The 13,597-nt window shown below is 42.7% G+C and overlaps 1 protein-coding gene across 1 annotated transcript in view; it reads left to right on the forward strand.

The window, feature by feature from the left end:
* Window positions 1–13,597, forward strand: part of spegb (striated muscle enriched protein kinase b) — a 59,630-nt gene that overhangs the window by 36,896 nt on the left and 9,137 nt on the right. Inside the window, exons 27-35 of the mRNA XM_055162769.1 lie at window positions 722–764; window positions 847–915; window positions 1,403–3,899; window positions 5,129–5,278; window positions 5,581–5,697; window positions 6,710–6,877; window positions 7,836–7,958; window positions 10,305–10,469; window positions 12,664–13,011. Coding sequence (XP_055018744.1) covers window positions 722–764; window positions 847–915; window positions 1,403–3,899; window positions 5,129–5,278; window positions 5,581–5,697; window positions 6,710–6,877; window positions 7,836–7,958; window positions 10,305–10,469; window positions 12,664–13,011 — 3,680 coding nt within the window. The remainder of the gene's footprint in view (window positions 1–721; window positions 765–846; window positions 916–1,402; window positions 3,900–5,128; window positions 5,279–5,580; window positions 5,698–6,709; window positions 6,878–7,835; window positions 7,959–10,304; window positions 10,470–12,663; window positions 13,012–13,597) is intronic.

The following is a 13,597-nucleotide window of genomic DNA, read 5'->3' on the forward strand; positions in this document are numbered from 1 at the left end:
TCGCTCGATCAGTCCAATATGGCGGACTTCCTGTTGGTTGCCTAGCAACCACGTAATATATTTTTTTGTTTGGAACAACCAGACCTATCCACCACCTGAATTTCGTTTGTCTACGACACCACCTATGGTGGCACTATATATATCATTGGAAAGGGCTCGCGTCCAGTAACGCACCCATGGGGTTCATTGTCACTGAACTCGCCACACATGGCGCTCAAACTTAAAAAGAAACTCCAGAACAATAACAATATAGGGCCACCTATGGTGGCACATATATATATCATTGGAAAGGGCTCGTGTCCAGTAACGCACCCGTGCGGTCCATTGCCATTGACCTCTTCGATTACTCACATACCCAATGCACGTTTTTGCCGTTTACGAGAGTTAACGATTACAATTATGCCCCTGACGCGGCCCATGGGCAATGCCAGTCTGTACTATTGGATACCATGAGTGTCACTATTGAGTGGCACTGAGTGTTTGATAAGGGGAGAGCGCTTCGCGCTCTGTTTTTGCGGGCGCACTTGACATGGTGCACGAAGTGGAGTGAACAGTAACAATTATGACGCTGACGCGGCCCACGGGCAATGCCACCAATAGGCCCTACGCCACCCATGGCGCTCGGGCCTAATTAAACTGTGACCTGTTACCAATGTTGTGCATTGGGTCAACAATTCCTCTACTGTACACATCAATGTGATGATTATATTTGTTGTTCCAGGCGACCGAACACTCAGGACTGTCTCAGACACCCCTGGTTCAAAGTGAGATTTCACTCTGTCATATCCTTTTATGAATATTAATATATTAGCTTTATTTTGAATTTAAACTTGAACCTTTGTCCAGGCTCTGAGTAAAGGAAAGGCCATCAGCACAGAAGCTCTCAAGAAGTTTGTGGCTCGGAGGAAATGGCAGGTGAGAAAAATGTGTAAGAAGTACACAGTGACAAGATTCATTCTCCTGCTGCTTTTCTCCAACCACACCACAACATCTGGGAGGGCATCTGACACACCACAACATCTGGGAGGGCATCTGACACATCACAACATCTGGGAGGGCATCTGACACATCACAACATCTGGGAGGGCATCTGACACATCACAACATCTGCAGATTAACTAGACACATTTGACCTGCCCTCATCTCAGTTGAACACTATCTGACACACAGGAACACAGGAAGATGGGAGGGCATCTGGCATAACATCTGCAAATGAACTTAACTAACGCTGTGTGTCAGATGCCCTCCCATCCTCCTATATCCCATATGCATTTTTGATCCATAACTTTACATTGCTCAAAAGTCCCTTGAAAAACATTTGAACCTAGGAGGGTGGAAGGGCATCTGACACTCTCCTTAACCTTTTGTTCTAAATGCATGTGTATTGTTTTGACTCTTTCAGCGTTCTTTAATCAGCTACAAATCCAAAATGGTGATGCGTTCGATCCCTGATTTACTGAGCGATTCTTCAAACCACATTTCCATCGCGGCGCCTAAACGCTCCGTGGAAGGATCTGCGTTACCCTCCTCTTCCTCCGACTCTGACGAAGACATCGACGAGCTTCCCTTCATCCCCATGCCCCTCAACACCGAATTCTCCGGATCACGAATGTCTCTAAACGAAATCCAAACCAACGAGGAGAACCGCAGGGAAAACGGGAATAAATACGGTTTGATCGAGGAGGAGCCGATGGAAGTTGACGCGAAAGAGAGGATGGAGAGAGAGGAGGAGGCGGAGCTAATCCAAAAATCGGGAATGCCGAGGAAGCCGCTACAACGTGGGTCAAGCGTCGATTCAGAAAAAATGGATACGGGGAGGAGACGGGGGGAGTTAAGGCGCGGCGGATCGGCCGATAGCGCCTTGATGTTAAAGATCACTCCAGAAGAGAGCAGCGGTGAGAGCGAATCGCCGCAAGAAGACGGGAGAAGAATGCTTAAAAAAGCAGTGTCGATGGAGTTACCGCGGCGAAGCGCTAGCCCAAAAATGAGCCAGGAAGATTACGCACTGAAGCTGGAATTGATGAGGCAAAGATTGTTACGAGGTGGGTCTGTGGACAACAAGATGAGCGGGTTGCGAGGACCTCTACTGGAAACGTTGGGGATGGGAGATGAGAAAAGAACTTCGGAAAGGTATCGCATGAACCGGTTAGCTCCTCCTCCACTAACCCGAGCCGTGTCCAGTGAGTCACCGAGAGATGAGACGCCGAAAGCTAAAGTTTTACGGAAAAGCGCTTCGTTCAGTCAGGGGGACGCAGAGCCGATCGCGCTGCACAGGAGGATGGGGGCGCCGCTAGAAATCCCACTGGCGACGATGGAAGAAAGGCGGTTAAAGGAAGCGATTTCAATGTCGGCGTTGACCGACCAGTCGAAATTCGATTCAAGGCCGGTGACGCCGAGAGAGCCCTCGCCAAAACCGCCCACTCCGGAATCCGTGTTGCAGGACAGTCCGACCAAAACAGAAAGCGAGGAATCGTTTATAGAAAGAGAATCTAAACCAGATGAAATGATCGGAGAGAAAGCAGCGACGGACAGTAACTTTGATGAGCGTTCAAGCACGAGCGGGTTTTCGGAAAAGGATATGAGCATTTCCGAAGAGCCGATAATGGAAACAGAAACTGCGAAGGAAGAAAGAGCGCCGTCGCCTGGTTCGGGTAAGAAAATGGAAATTGAGGAAGGAGGAGAAGTTGAAGAGGATAAACCAATGGAAGAAGATTCAAGTGAAACTGTTGCTGAAAAGACGCCTGAGAAGGAGAGCGAAGAATTGAATGCAAAATCTACAGAAATGGTTATAACGACTAGCTCGGTTTTAGTGAGACCAACAGACGAATACCCAAACGCGCCAGAAGCGGACGCTATTTCATACCCAGAGCCGTACGTAGCGCCGCCTTCTCCGTCGAAAACAGTGCTTCCAGATGGTAGGACGTCAGCGTATGCCAGCATCATGCAGACTATAATGGTACCCGCAGTGCAACCGGCTACCGACGTAACGATAGGACCGTCTACGCCAGTCCAGATACCGCAGAATTCACAGATTTCAAATGAGCAACCAGCTAACGCGCAAACGATTTCTACAGATTTGCAACAAGTCAATACGTCAACAACTGAACATCCTGCTGTTTTTGCGAGAGTAGCTTCACCTGAAACTATTCTGAAAGAGCCAAGTCCACCTAAAACTTTGGCGCAATCTACGTCGCAACAGAATCTCGCAAACAGAGGCGATTTTGAAGACGTAGCATCGGAAGAGCTGTTCGAAGCAAGGTTCAAAAAGCGTGAATCGTCGCTTACGAGAAGTTTTAAGTTTTTAACGAGATCGAAAAATGAAGATAAGATGCAAGCGGGTGAGAAAGACGAAGCAGGAGAGGACATATACAGGCCTAGTCCCATGGGTGCGCCACTAGAATTGGCCACCAGGAGGCTCGAGGAGAAGTCAAAGTCGGTGCAAGATCTGAGAGAAGCGCAAAAGGATCAGGGATTTATGAAAAGATTGTCCCTGCGGTTAAAACGAACGCCGTCGATGGAAAGAACAGACCAAATTAAGGAAGAGGACACCTCGAAAAGACGATTGTCATGGACGCTTGGGAGGAGAGGATCACAGGAAAGAAAAGAGTCTGAGGGTGAGGGAGGAGAGGAGAAGGAAGAGTTGAAGAAGCCGAATGAATCTCCGGTTTTGACAATGAGGCGGAAGATTGAGTCGACAGTGGCGGAAATCTCGACCAGGATCAGGAGTTATTCGGAGGAGAGGAAGGTGTCAGAGGAGAAGGATCAGAAGAGAACGCCGATTCTGTCCATGCTGCGGAGAGCTACCTCAGAGAACCGCGGGGTCAAAGTAGCACCACAAAACCAACTCGTTCAGCAGGCAACCAACGGAGCCTCTACAGAGTCTCTGGATTCTACTAAAGGTGGGTCACACTCACTTTATGTGTAGAAATATGTGTGTGTGTGTGTGTGTGTATTTGCAGTAGATTGTGGATCAGGACGAATCTTTCTGTCCTAGCCCGGCCCGCGTCCGACAGAGCAGTATCGAATCCAACACGAGCTTGATAGGTACTAAGATATCGACTGGACCTGACACAATTAAAATTACACTATTTTCATAGGCTTAATGACACTCAGGGTATTGTTTGTTAGTGTCTCTAATGGGCACAGAGACGCAAAATACCAACTCGGGATATAGCGAAAATAATGAGAAGACTTTATTCCTCTCCTCTTATAAAGTGGTAAATTTAAAGTGCAACATCTCATCCACATTATCCATAGAAATCATCCTCCACAAATCCAGTTTGAGGCAGTGTTCTTTAAAAGTGAAAAGGCGAAAGTGGTTCATGTGTGTCTGTTTACAGCACACAAATCTGAAGTAAAAAAAGAGATTTCATAAATAATAATAGCACACTTTTGACTTGTATCTAAACTAGAAATGGTAAATGGTCACATTTTTCTATAGTACTTTTCCACCTTCAAGGCACTCAAAGTGCTTTAAAATGCAGAACTCTGATCTTTTGACACTTAAGAGTCTCAAAACGACTGGTTTTACTGTAGACAGCTGACACACAGATGTGTCCGAGTCTAAACCGAGCCCCAACATAAGTTCTAAATATTTGTCCAAAAGGGTTTCCGTGCTCTAATTTGCAAAATTAGTTCCAAAGAGTCTGAAATGATCTTTTATTTAACTCACCCAGCAGTTTGTCTAATTACTCCACAGCTTTTTGTCAATATATTTAATGATGTTTGGCATGTCTCGACAACTTTATTTTCTGTTAAATTTATTGTCATTCACTATTTGTGTGGCCCTATCTGATTTGTGGTCAGTCCCACTTGTCAAAGTGTGATCTAGTCAGATCTCTTTTGTTAAGCAGAGCTGGGCCTGGTCAGGCCTGGATGAGGGACCGTGGGGAATATCAGCAGTGGATACACTAGTATCTGATGTGTGGAGTGAGTGAATAATGCTGTAAAGTGCTTTGGGTGTCTAAATAAATCCAGTGTGATTCTAGAGTAATTATAGCCTGTGTGTATTTCAGGAGTGGAAGCAGATTACACATTTCATTGGTCTCATTCATGCACATTAAGCAGCAATTGTATTGTAACTGTAATAAATGTATATATATACATATATAGTGTATCTTATTTCCAGGAGTGGAGGCAGATCGCAGGTCTCGTTGGGATCGTTGGGGTTTGACTCGAGGACGCAGAGACAAAACTGTGTCTCAGCCCGACATCCCCTCAGCCATCAGCCGAGAGATCTCTGCTCTGAGGACCAGGCAGTACAACAAACTCGCATCAGGTACTTTTACTGTAGTACTGTAACACGTACACAAAGCAGTACATGTCTCTGAGTCCCTGTGCTGAGGAGAAGAATTATTGTGGGGTGAGTTGAAGTGTCCTTTGTCCCCCCATCAGACCAGAGCCTTCAGTTTGAAGGTGATTTGCAGATGGGAGAGGAATTGATTAGTGTCCAGATGACTGTTGCAGATCTAGTGTTCAGGCTTAAGAGCACATCTGCACCTATGATCAAACTGTTAACCTACTGATCAGTGGGCAAAGCTCTACATCGAAACCACTGAATCCTGTTTTGTTTGTGTCCAGATTTTCCTCCAGTTTTCCACATTAAACTCAGGGACCACGTTCTTCTGGAGGGAGACCCCGTGACTCTGAGCTGCCTCCCTGCAGGAAGCCCCCACCCGCACATCAGCTGGGTCAAAGGTAAGCCCCCACCCTCACATCAGCTGGGTCAAAGGTAAGCCCCTATCCTCACATCAGCTGGGTCAAAGGTAAGCCCCCACCCTCACATCAGCTGGGTCAAAGGTAAGCCCCTATCCTCACATCAGCTGGGTCAAAGGTAAGCCCCCACCCTCACATCAGCTGCTTAGAACCTGGAGGTTTGTTCACCATTTTATTTTGATAGAAATGTGTTATTATTTGGTGATGATGGTTGAGGTGGGTTTTGAAGCCCACTTTCTCCTAAAGCAGCAGTTTCCAAACAGTTTCTCTTTATCTGTGGCTGGAGGCTGTAGTCTGCTAACCAGGCTGGCACCACCTAGTTCCTCTGCTCAATTTAATTTCTCTCCAGCGACTAGGTCAGGAATCAGAATACACTAGATGGTTTGCAAGAACTGCAGAAGTTGTAGACCACAAACTGGCCAATCAGTGAAGAGATGAACCAACTCAAGTTGTGATAGCAGATTGCATATGCTATCCTCCTTTGGACTTCCTTTGTCAAATACAAACTTATCATTTTCATCGCATCTTCAATTCGCAAGTTCATCTCGCAGAAATGACAATGATCATTGACAGACATGTTCACTCTCTGCTTTGTTTGCTGTTGTTCCGGCAATTACTTGGACACCACTGAGCGTTCTGACGCATTACATATGTCATGACCAAATAGCAGCGATTGTAAGAAAAAAAGTTCCTGCCTACAGTTGAGTGAACAAATCCTAATGCTGCGAGGTCAGACGGCTGGTGAAACCGGCTGGTGAATCAGGCTAGTAGTGTGCAGTGATGCACAGACTTCGCTCACCCCAGATACTTCCTCCAGGATCCTGAGGCACTATTAGAACACTTGGGCTTCAGCTGCTCCTCTTCTCTCTGGAAGAGCAGTGGCTCTACTCCGAGCTCCTCCAAATACACCAGTATACATTTGGTCAGGATATGATCATTAAGTGTATTATCCTTATAAGGAATACTTACATCAGTTTGTGCTTGTGTGTTTCAGATAAGAAGCCTCTGGAGATCGACTCTCGTATGAACATGATTGCCTGTCCTGACGGGAGACAGTTACTCATGATCATGCAGACGACCAAGAAGGACGCTGGAGTGTACGAGTGTGTGGCTACCAATCCACTAGCATCTACGTCCTCCTCCTGTACCATCTCTCTAGCACGTAAGAGACAAATACTACTACAACTGCTACTAAAACTACTGCAAATACTACTACTGCTGATACTTAAACTACTGCAAATACTTCTACTACTGCTACTGAAACTACTGCAAATACTCTACTACTGATACTAAAACTACTGCAAATACTACTACTACTGCTACTGAAACTACTGCAAATACTTACTACTACTGATACTAAAACTACTGCAAATACTACTACTACTGCTACTGAAACTACTGCAAATACTACTACTACTGATACTAAAACTACTGCAAATACTTCTACTACTGCTACTGAAACTACTGCAAATACTTCTACTACTGATACTAAAACTACTGCAAAATACTACTACTACTACTACTGCTACTAAACTACTGCAAATACTTCTACTACTGATACTAAAACTACTGCAAATACTACTACTACTGATACTAAAACTACTGCAAATACTTCTACTACTGCTACTGAAACTACTGCAAATACTTCTACTACTGATACTAAAACTACTGCAAATACTTCTACTACTGCTACTAAAACTACTGCAAATACTTCTACTACTGCTACTACTGTCAAAACTAGTGAACACTGAAGCATGTACCTCAAAAACAACAGAAATATAAGACAGGATGTCCCATTTAGTTATGTTATAATTTGGTTCAAGATGATTATCCAATCAGAAGACAGAATGAGCCTCACATGAATCTCTTATTTGGGTTGCCAATTCCAAGGCTGAAATCCAGTTGGTTTGAACCTAAAATGCCTCTGGAGGTTCTGAGTTTCCACATGAGGCCTGAACATAAACTAAGAATGAGACAAATGCAGGATGTGTCTCTTTCTCTGCAGGTGAAGACTTTGGGGACACAGGTTCATTTGGGATTGTAGCATTTTATTTAAAACAATAAGAGTGCAGATTACGTACTGTCTCTTTAAAGTACAATACTCTCTTGTCTTTCCTCAGGTCTTCCGAATCGTCCTGGGACTCCAGAGATCCCCCAGAAATACAACCACACGGCTCTGGTCCTGTGGAGGCCCTCAGACACAATGGCCCCCTGCACATATTCTCTGGAGAGGAGGGCGGAAGGTAAGGACCAATCAGACGAGCTAAACCATACAGCCAGCCAATCAGAGAGCAGAGAGGAGGGCAAGGACAGCCAATCAGAGCGAGCTAAACCTTAACCCAGCCAGCCACAGACATGCACCTGCTCTATGGAGAGGAGAGCTCAAGCTCTGTTATTTAGTTCATTGAGAAAAGTATAATAATTAATTCAATTTGGATGGTGATTTTGATTTGTGTTTCAAACAATCTCCAAACTCACGTAATCAAGTTGAAACTATAAAGCTTAGCAAATTTTGTATATTTTTTATATAGTCCCTGACAAAAGTCCTGTCACTTATCCATTTTGTAGAAACAAAAGCTTATAACCTGACTTTAAATGAATCGATTGGTTTTAGAAATGTCTCATATGAAGCTAAAACCCTCCCAAATTATGCTCAATAAACTAAAATAAATTAATGAACACAGAAAGGTCAGATTTTGGCAACGACAAAAGTCTTGTGGCCTTGTCATATGATGCACCCAATCCTAGATTACAGCCTCACCTGTGATCAGTTACTGATCAATCAATTAGTGTGTGTATAAAAAGAACCCAGCAGAACCAGACCTTCACATCAACTGCAACTTGACCTCTGACAACATGCCTAAGATCCACCCTGAGACCAAAGTGTTAATTATCAAGAGGCTGAAGACCAGATCCACTGCTGAGGTGGTGACACCTTCAATGTGTCTCAGCGTCAAGTACAAAGAAGAAGAAAAAGATCTGAAATGACTGGAGATGTTTTTGACAAGCCCAGGTCCAGCAGACGCCACAAGACAACTGCTCAGGAGGACCGTTTGTTGATTCAAAAATCCAAGGCCCCTTTTCCACTGCAGCAGACTCCACCAGGCCTGGTCACCTCAAGTCCCTGTGTCAACCACAACAGTTTGTAGAATTCTGTCTGGAAATGGCCTCCATGGTCGAATCAGTGCACAGAAACCAGCACTAAACAAAAGGCAATTATAAAAACATGTGGCATTTGCCAAGGCCCACAGCCTGCTAAAAGGATGGACACTGGAAAAGTGGCAGAAGGTGGATTTCTCAGATGAATCCTCGGTTGAATTACATCACAGCCGCCGCAAATATTGCAGGAGACCTACTGGAGCCACATGGATCCAAGATTCACCCAGAAAACAGTTAAGTTTGGTGGCGGAAAAATCCTGGTCTGTGGTTCCATCCAGTCTGGGGGTGTGCGAGACATTTGCAGGGTGGAAGGACAAATATCAATATCCTAAAATATCAAGAAGTATTAGCTCCTCTTACATTCCCAACCATAAAAGGGGTCAAATTTTGCAGCAGGATGGTGCTCCATCACATACTTCTATCTCTACATCAAAGTTTCTCAAGGCGAAGAAGATCAAGGTGCTCCAGGACTGGCCAGCCCAGTCACCAGACATGAACATCATTGAGCAGGTCTGGGGTAGAATGAAAGAGGAAGCATGGAAGACAAAACCAAAGAATCTTGATGAACTCTGGGAGGCATGTAAGACGCTTTCTTTGATATTCCTGATGACTTCATCAACAAATTGTATGAATCATTGTCGAACCGCGTGGATGCGTCCTTCAAGCTCATGGAGTCATACAAGATATTAAATCTGGATCTCACAGCACCACTACTTCATTCACTGACGTTATGCAACATATTTTTGTATTTGAAGTAAATTATTCGTTCAATTTTCTGTAGGCCACAAAACTTTTGTCTTGCCAAAATCTGACCTTTCTGTGTTCATTAAATGATCAATCTTTCTTCAGTGAAGCAAATTTATTTTAATATATTGAGCATAATTTGGGAGGGTTTTAGCTTCATATGAGACATTTCTAAAACCAATCGATTAATTTAAAGTCAGGTTATAAGCTTTTGTTTCTACAAAATGGATAAGTGACAAGACTTTTGTCAGGGACTGTATAAACAAGTATATTTATTACATTTTTTTAAAATACAGAGATTATAGAACAGCTGGATATTTAGTTTATTTTGGATTCATTTATGTTTTTCTGCCTTATTTCATGTTCAAAGTATATTTGATTCATTTTATGTTTTATACACAATCACAAAACTGCTCTAAGATTCATATTTGTAGCCTATATTTATTTTCAATTTGAAAGTTTTGCATAAATGATCATTAACAAAGTGGATTTTTTTAAAAGAAAGAAATGCTGAATAAATGCATCGTGTCACTGAAAAATAATCTTTTGAATAATCATGATTTCAATACTGACCAAAGTAATCGTGATAAAGATTTTTTCCATAATCGAGCATAATCGACATCGTATAATGTCTTGAAATGCACTAAGGCAGTGATTACACTATTGTTGTGTGTATGATGTTCCAGGAGAGAGTAACTGGCTGATCGTGGCGACTGGAGTGGCCGACTGTTACTACAACGTGACAGACCTTCCACCAGGGGGCACCTTCCGCTTCAGAGTGGCCTGTGTGAACAAAGCAGGACAGGGCCCGTACAGTAACCTGTCTGAGGTGGTGCGCATGGAGCCGTCAGGTGTGTGCAGATCAGGGTTAGGGTCATGAACACACACAACTGCCACGTTTACATGAGAGCTTTAATTCTAAATCAAAATGATTTAATTCTGAATAAAAGCTTAAACACTTAAACACTTAATTCAGATTATTCAGAATTCAACTTTATTCCAAAGTAAGTGAATGGTTTATTTTAAAGCCAAATTAATTTCTTCCTCGATCATGTAACTGTTTATTTTTCTTAAAAATAATTCCGGTTGTTCAGCTCACACTCGTTGGCCGTCCAGATCAAACGTTGGTCTCGAGCCGATGGCAGAAAACATGAAAATGGAGGATTGGGCTGAGATAGAACCACTCTTCCCTTCTCCTCCTCAGCTGACAGACGTAAACTATGATGAGAGAATTCTCCAACTGCTGGAACAAATGAGAAAAAAGTTTGGATCATGTTTGTGTCCGTGGCGTAACGACAAACTTAGATGACAGAAAATCCGGGAGCAGCTGAAGTGTGTGTTTTCTTCCCAAAGACGTAAATCTGTTGGTGTCTTTGTCCAATCAGAACCTTCCCCACCTCCAGACGCTGACACATGTTAAATAAAGAACATTTAACCAGTTTAACATGTAAACCTCTATTTGGAATTATTATTTCCATGTAAACTTGAAGGAGAATATTTAAATTCAGAACTAGTTAATTCAGAACAATTAATTCAAAAAAAAAAAAAAAAACTCATGTAAACGTGGACAGTGACAGGAGCCAGCAGGTGTGTGCTAAATATAAAGTGTTTTTTATAGAGCCCATTACAGGAGGAGCAGGGTCAGCTCAGCAGAGGTGGAAAAAGTACAGGAAAATTGTAATTAAGTAAAGTATCTTTACTTTCCTTAATTCATTCTCAAGTAAAAGTAAAAGTAACCAGCTAAAAATCTATTCAAGTAAAAGTAAAAAAAAAAATATTTCATTTAAAATGTAATTTGAGTAAAAGTTACTTAGTTACTTTCAGTGATTAGATGTAAAAAAAAAAAAAAAAAAAAAAAAAAAGGATGAGTCATGAATCTAATCCAGCACAAGTTGTTTGAATCAACTTTTAGGTGATACAGACAAACTTTGTTCAGTGGAAACATCTGAGCTGAACACAAACACTGAGCTCTTCATTCTTTTTATACAACTTAAAACTTTAGGTTTCCTCCATTTCCTCCACCCTCTGCTACTTCACTTGAAACGTTATGTGATCAGGATGGAAAATAATTGGTTTCATGAAGGCACATTTTGCTAAACAGATTAAGGTTTTAACCAAATGATAAATACTCCATTTGAGATACACAGGCAGAAGTACATACTGTACATTCCACTCACCACCAAATGCGTTTGCAGATTTGATGTCGAGGTTTTGAACGCTGACAGCTCTCTCTCTTTGTATTATTGAGTTATTCCTTATTTTGTGTTTGAATGCAAATTGCTGTCTTAGGTTTGACCAGGGGTTTTCTTTGCTTTCCTCTCGAGAATTATTCAGTGCACTTTCTTCTTGAATACATCCATGACGACCTTGATCTGTGACTCGACACCAGCATCATCCAAGTTGATCTGAGACAAACTGATGCTTCTGTACACTGACTGAACATTCTAGAGTGAAAATGCCACGTATGCAGTCCTCGCAATTTACTTTTATTACTGGCAGATTGTTTTTTTTGTTTTTGTTTTTTTCCTTTTTCCTTTTTTTTTTTTTTCTCTATCAATCTGATTTTACTCAGTAATGACGGCGGGTTCCAATGTAATGAAATAAAATACTTGGGTCAAAATGTACTCAAGTAAAAGTAAAATAACCTATTTCAAAAATTACTTAACATGAGTAAATGTAATTTGTTACTTTCCATTCTTGCAGCTTAGTTTTTGGATTCCTAACCTAATCCTATTTAAAAAAGATTAATGCCCACAGTCTGGTAAAGGTGGAAGAAATTATTGTACTTCAAAGAAAAAAATGCTATTTATTTTCACCGACATTGCGATTTCAGTTCAACTGAAATGAAATAATATTGTAACCTTAAAGAGCATGTCTTCTATCATAATATACACTGAGCTATGACAGAGACATAGATCAGTTTTCTCTTCTCGTGTCTTAAATATGTGTAAACAGTCTGCAGCTTGTGTGCTATGTCCTGCACTACTTGTGCTTCAAATACAAAATGTCTTAAGATTTCTGATCCAAACTTGTATCTTTCCTTAGAACCGGCGAAGTCCACTGCGACCATCGTGGTGAAAACAGCGCCCTCTGCTGCTCCTCCTGTGGTGGTGAAGTCCTCCATGACCATCCCCCCGATCAAACCCGCTCCACCTAAAACAGCCTCCTCCTCTTCTCCTCCTCCACCCGTCACCTCCCCCTCTCTCTCCCCTCCTCCCCCTGCCCCCTCTCTCTCCCCCTCTCCCCCAGCGCCCTCCCCCCTGCCCCCCTCTCCCTCAGAAACGCTCAAGTCCACCCTCAGCATCAGCGTCACCAAACCCAAGCTGGCTCCTCCTCCCGTGGTCCCGCCCAAACCTCGCAGCCCTGTCAACAAGCCGCCGTCTCCGGTCATCGGTGAGAACTATACACAAAAAAAAATTTAAAATATTAAATCAAATGTGGTAATTTTTTACACTGAAATAACATCATTCTGTGAGAACCACAACTTGGACCAAATGTACTTCTTGTCCTCATGTAGTGGAAGTTTTGTGTTTAAGGAGTCAGTTCTACTGTAGAATCACAAACACATTTAAAGGTTTTACACTCGCTCCTCACAAACCCACAAATACTGAGTCCTACCAAAGTTCTTCTAGATCAGTCCCTGCACTCGACGGCTACAGATTTGGTGCTGGGGCGGCAGAAGTTCAGTTGGTAAGAGCGTTTGTCCACTGATCCGAAGGCTGGTGGTTCGATGTAAAAGAAAAACATCATTGGAAGAGCGGTCAGATCCACTGATCCACAGGTTTCTCGTGAGTTTCTAGCAGGGTTCCCAAGGTTATGGAGATTCTGGAAAAATCATGAGATTTTGTAAATTCAGTGAAAGTTTTGGAAAAGTCATATCATTTCAGTATCTCTTCCACATAGCTCCAGTGTTCTGTTAAAATCTCATGAGGCTATTCTGATTATTTGTGAACGTCTGCACCTTTTGTTTAAAAGAGAC

The sequence above is a fragment of the Boleophthalmus pectinirostris genome, unplaced genomic scaffold (assembly GCF_026225935.1).
Source record: "Boleophthalmus pectinirostris isolate CB_2022bp ecotype Guang Dong unplaced genomic scaffold, ASM2622593v1 HiC_scaffold_1, whole genome shotgun sequence".
NCBI lineage: Eukaryota > Metazoa > Chordata > Actinopteri > Gobiiformes > Gobiidae > Boleophthalmus > Boleophthalmus pectinirostris.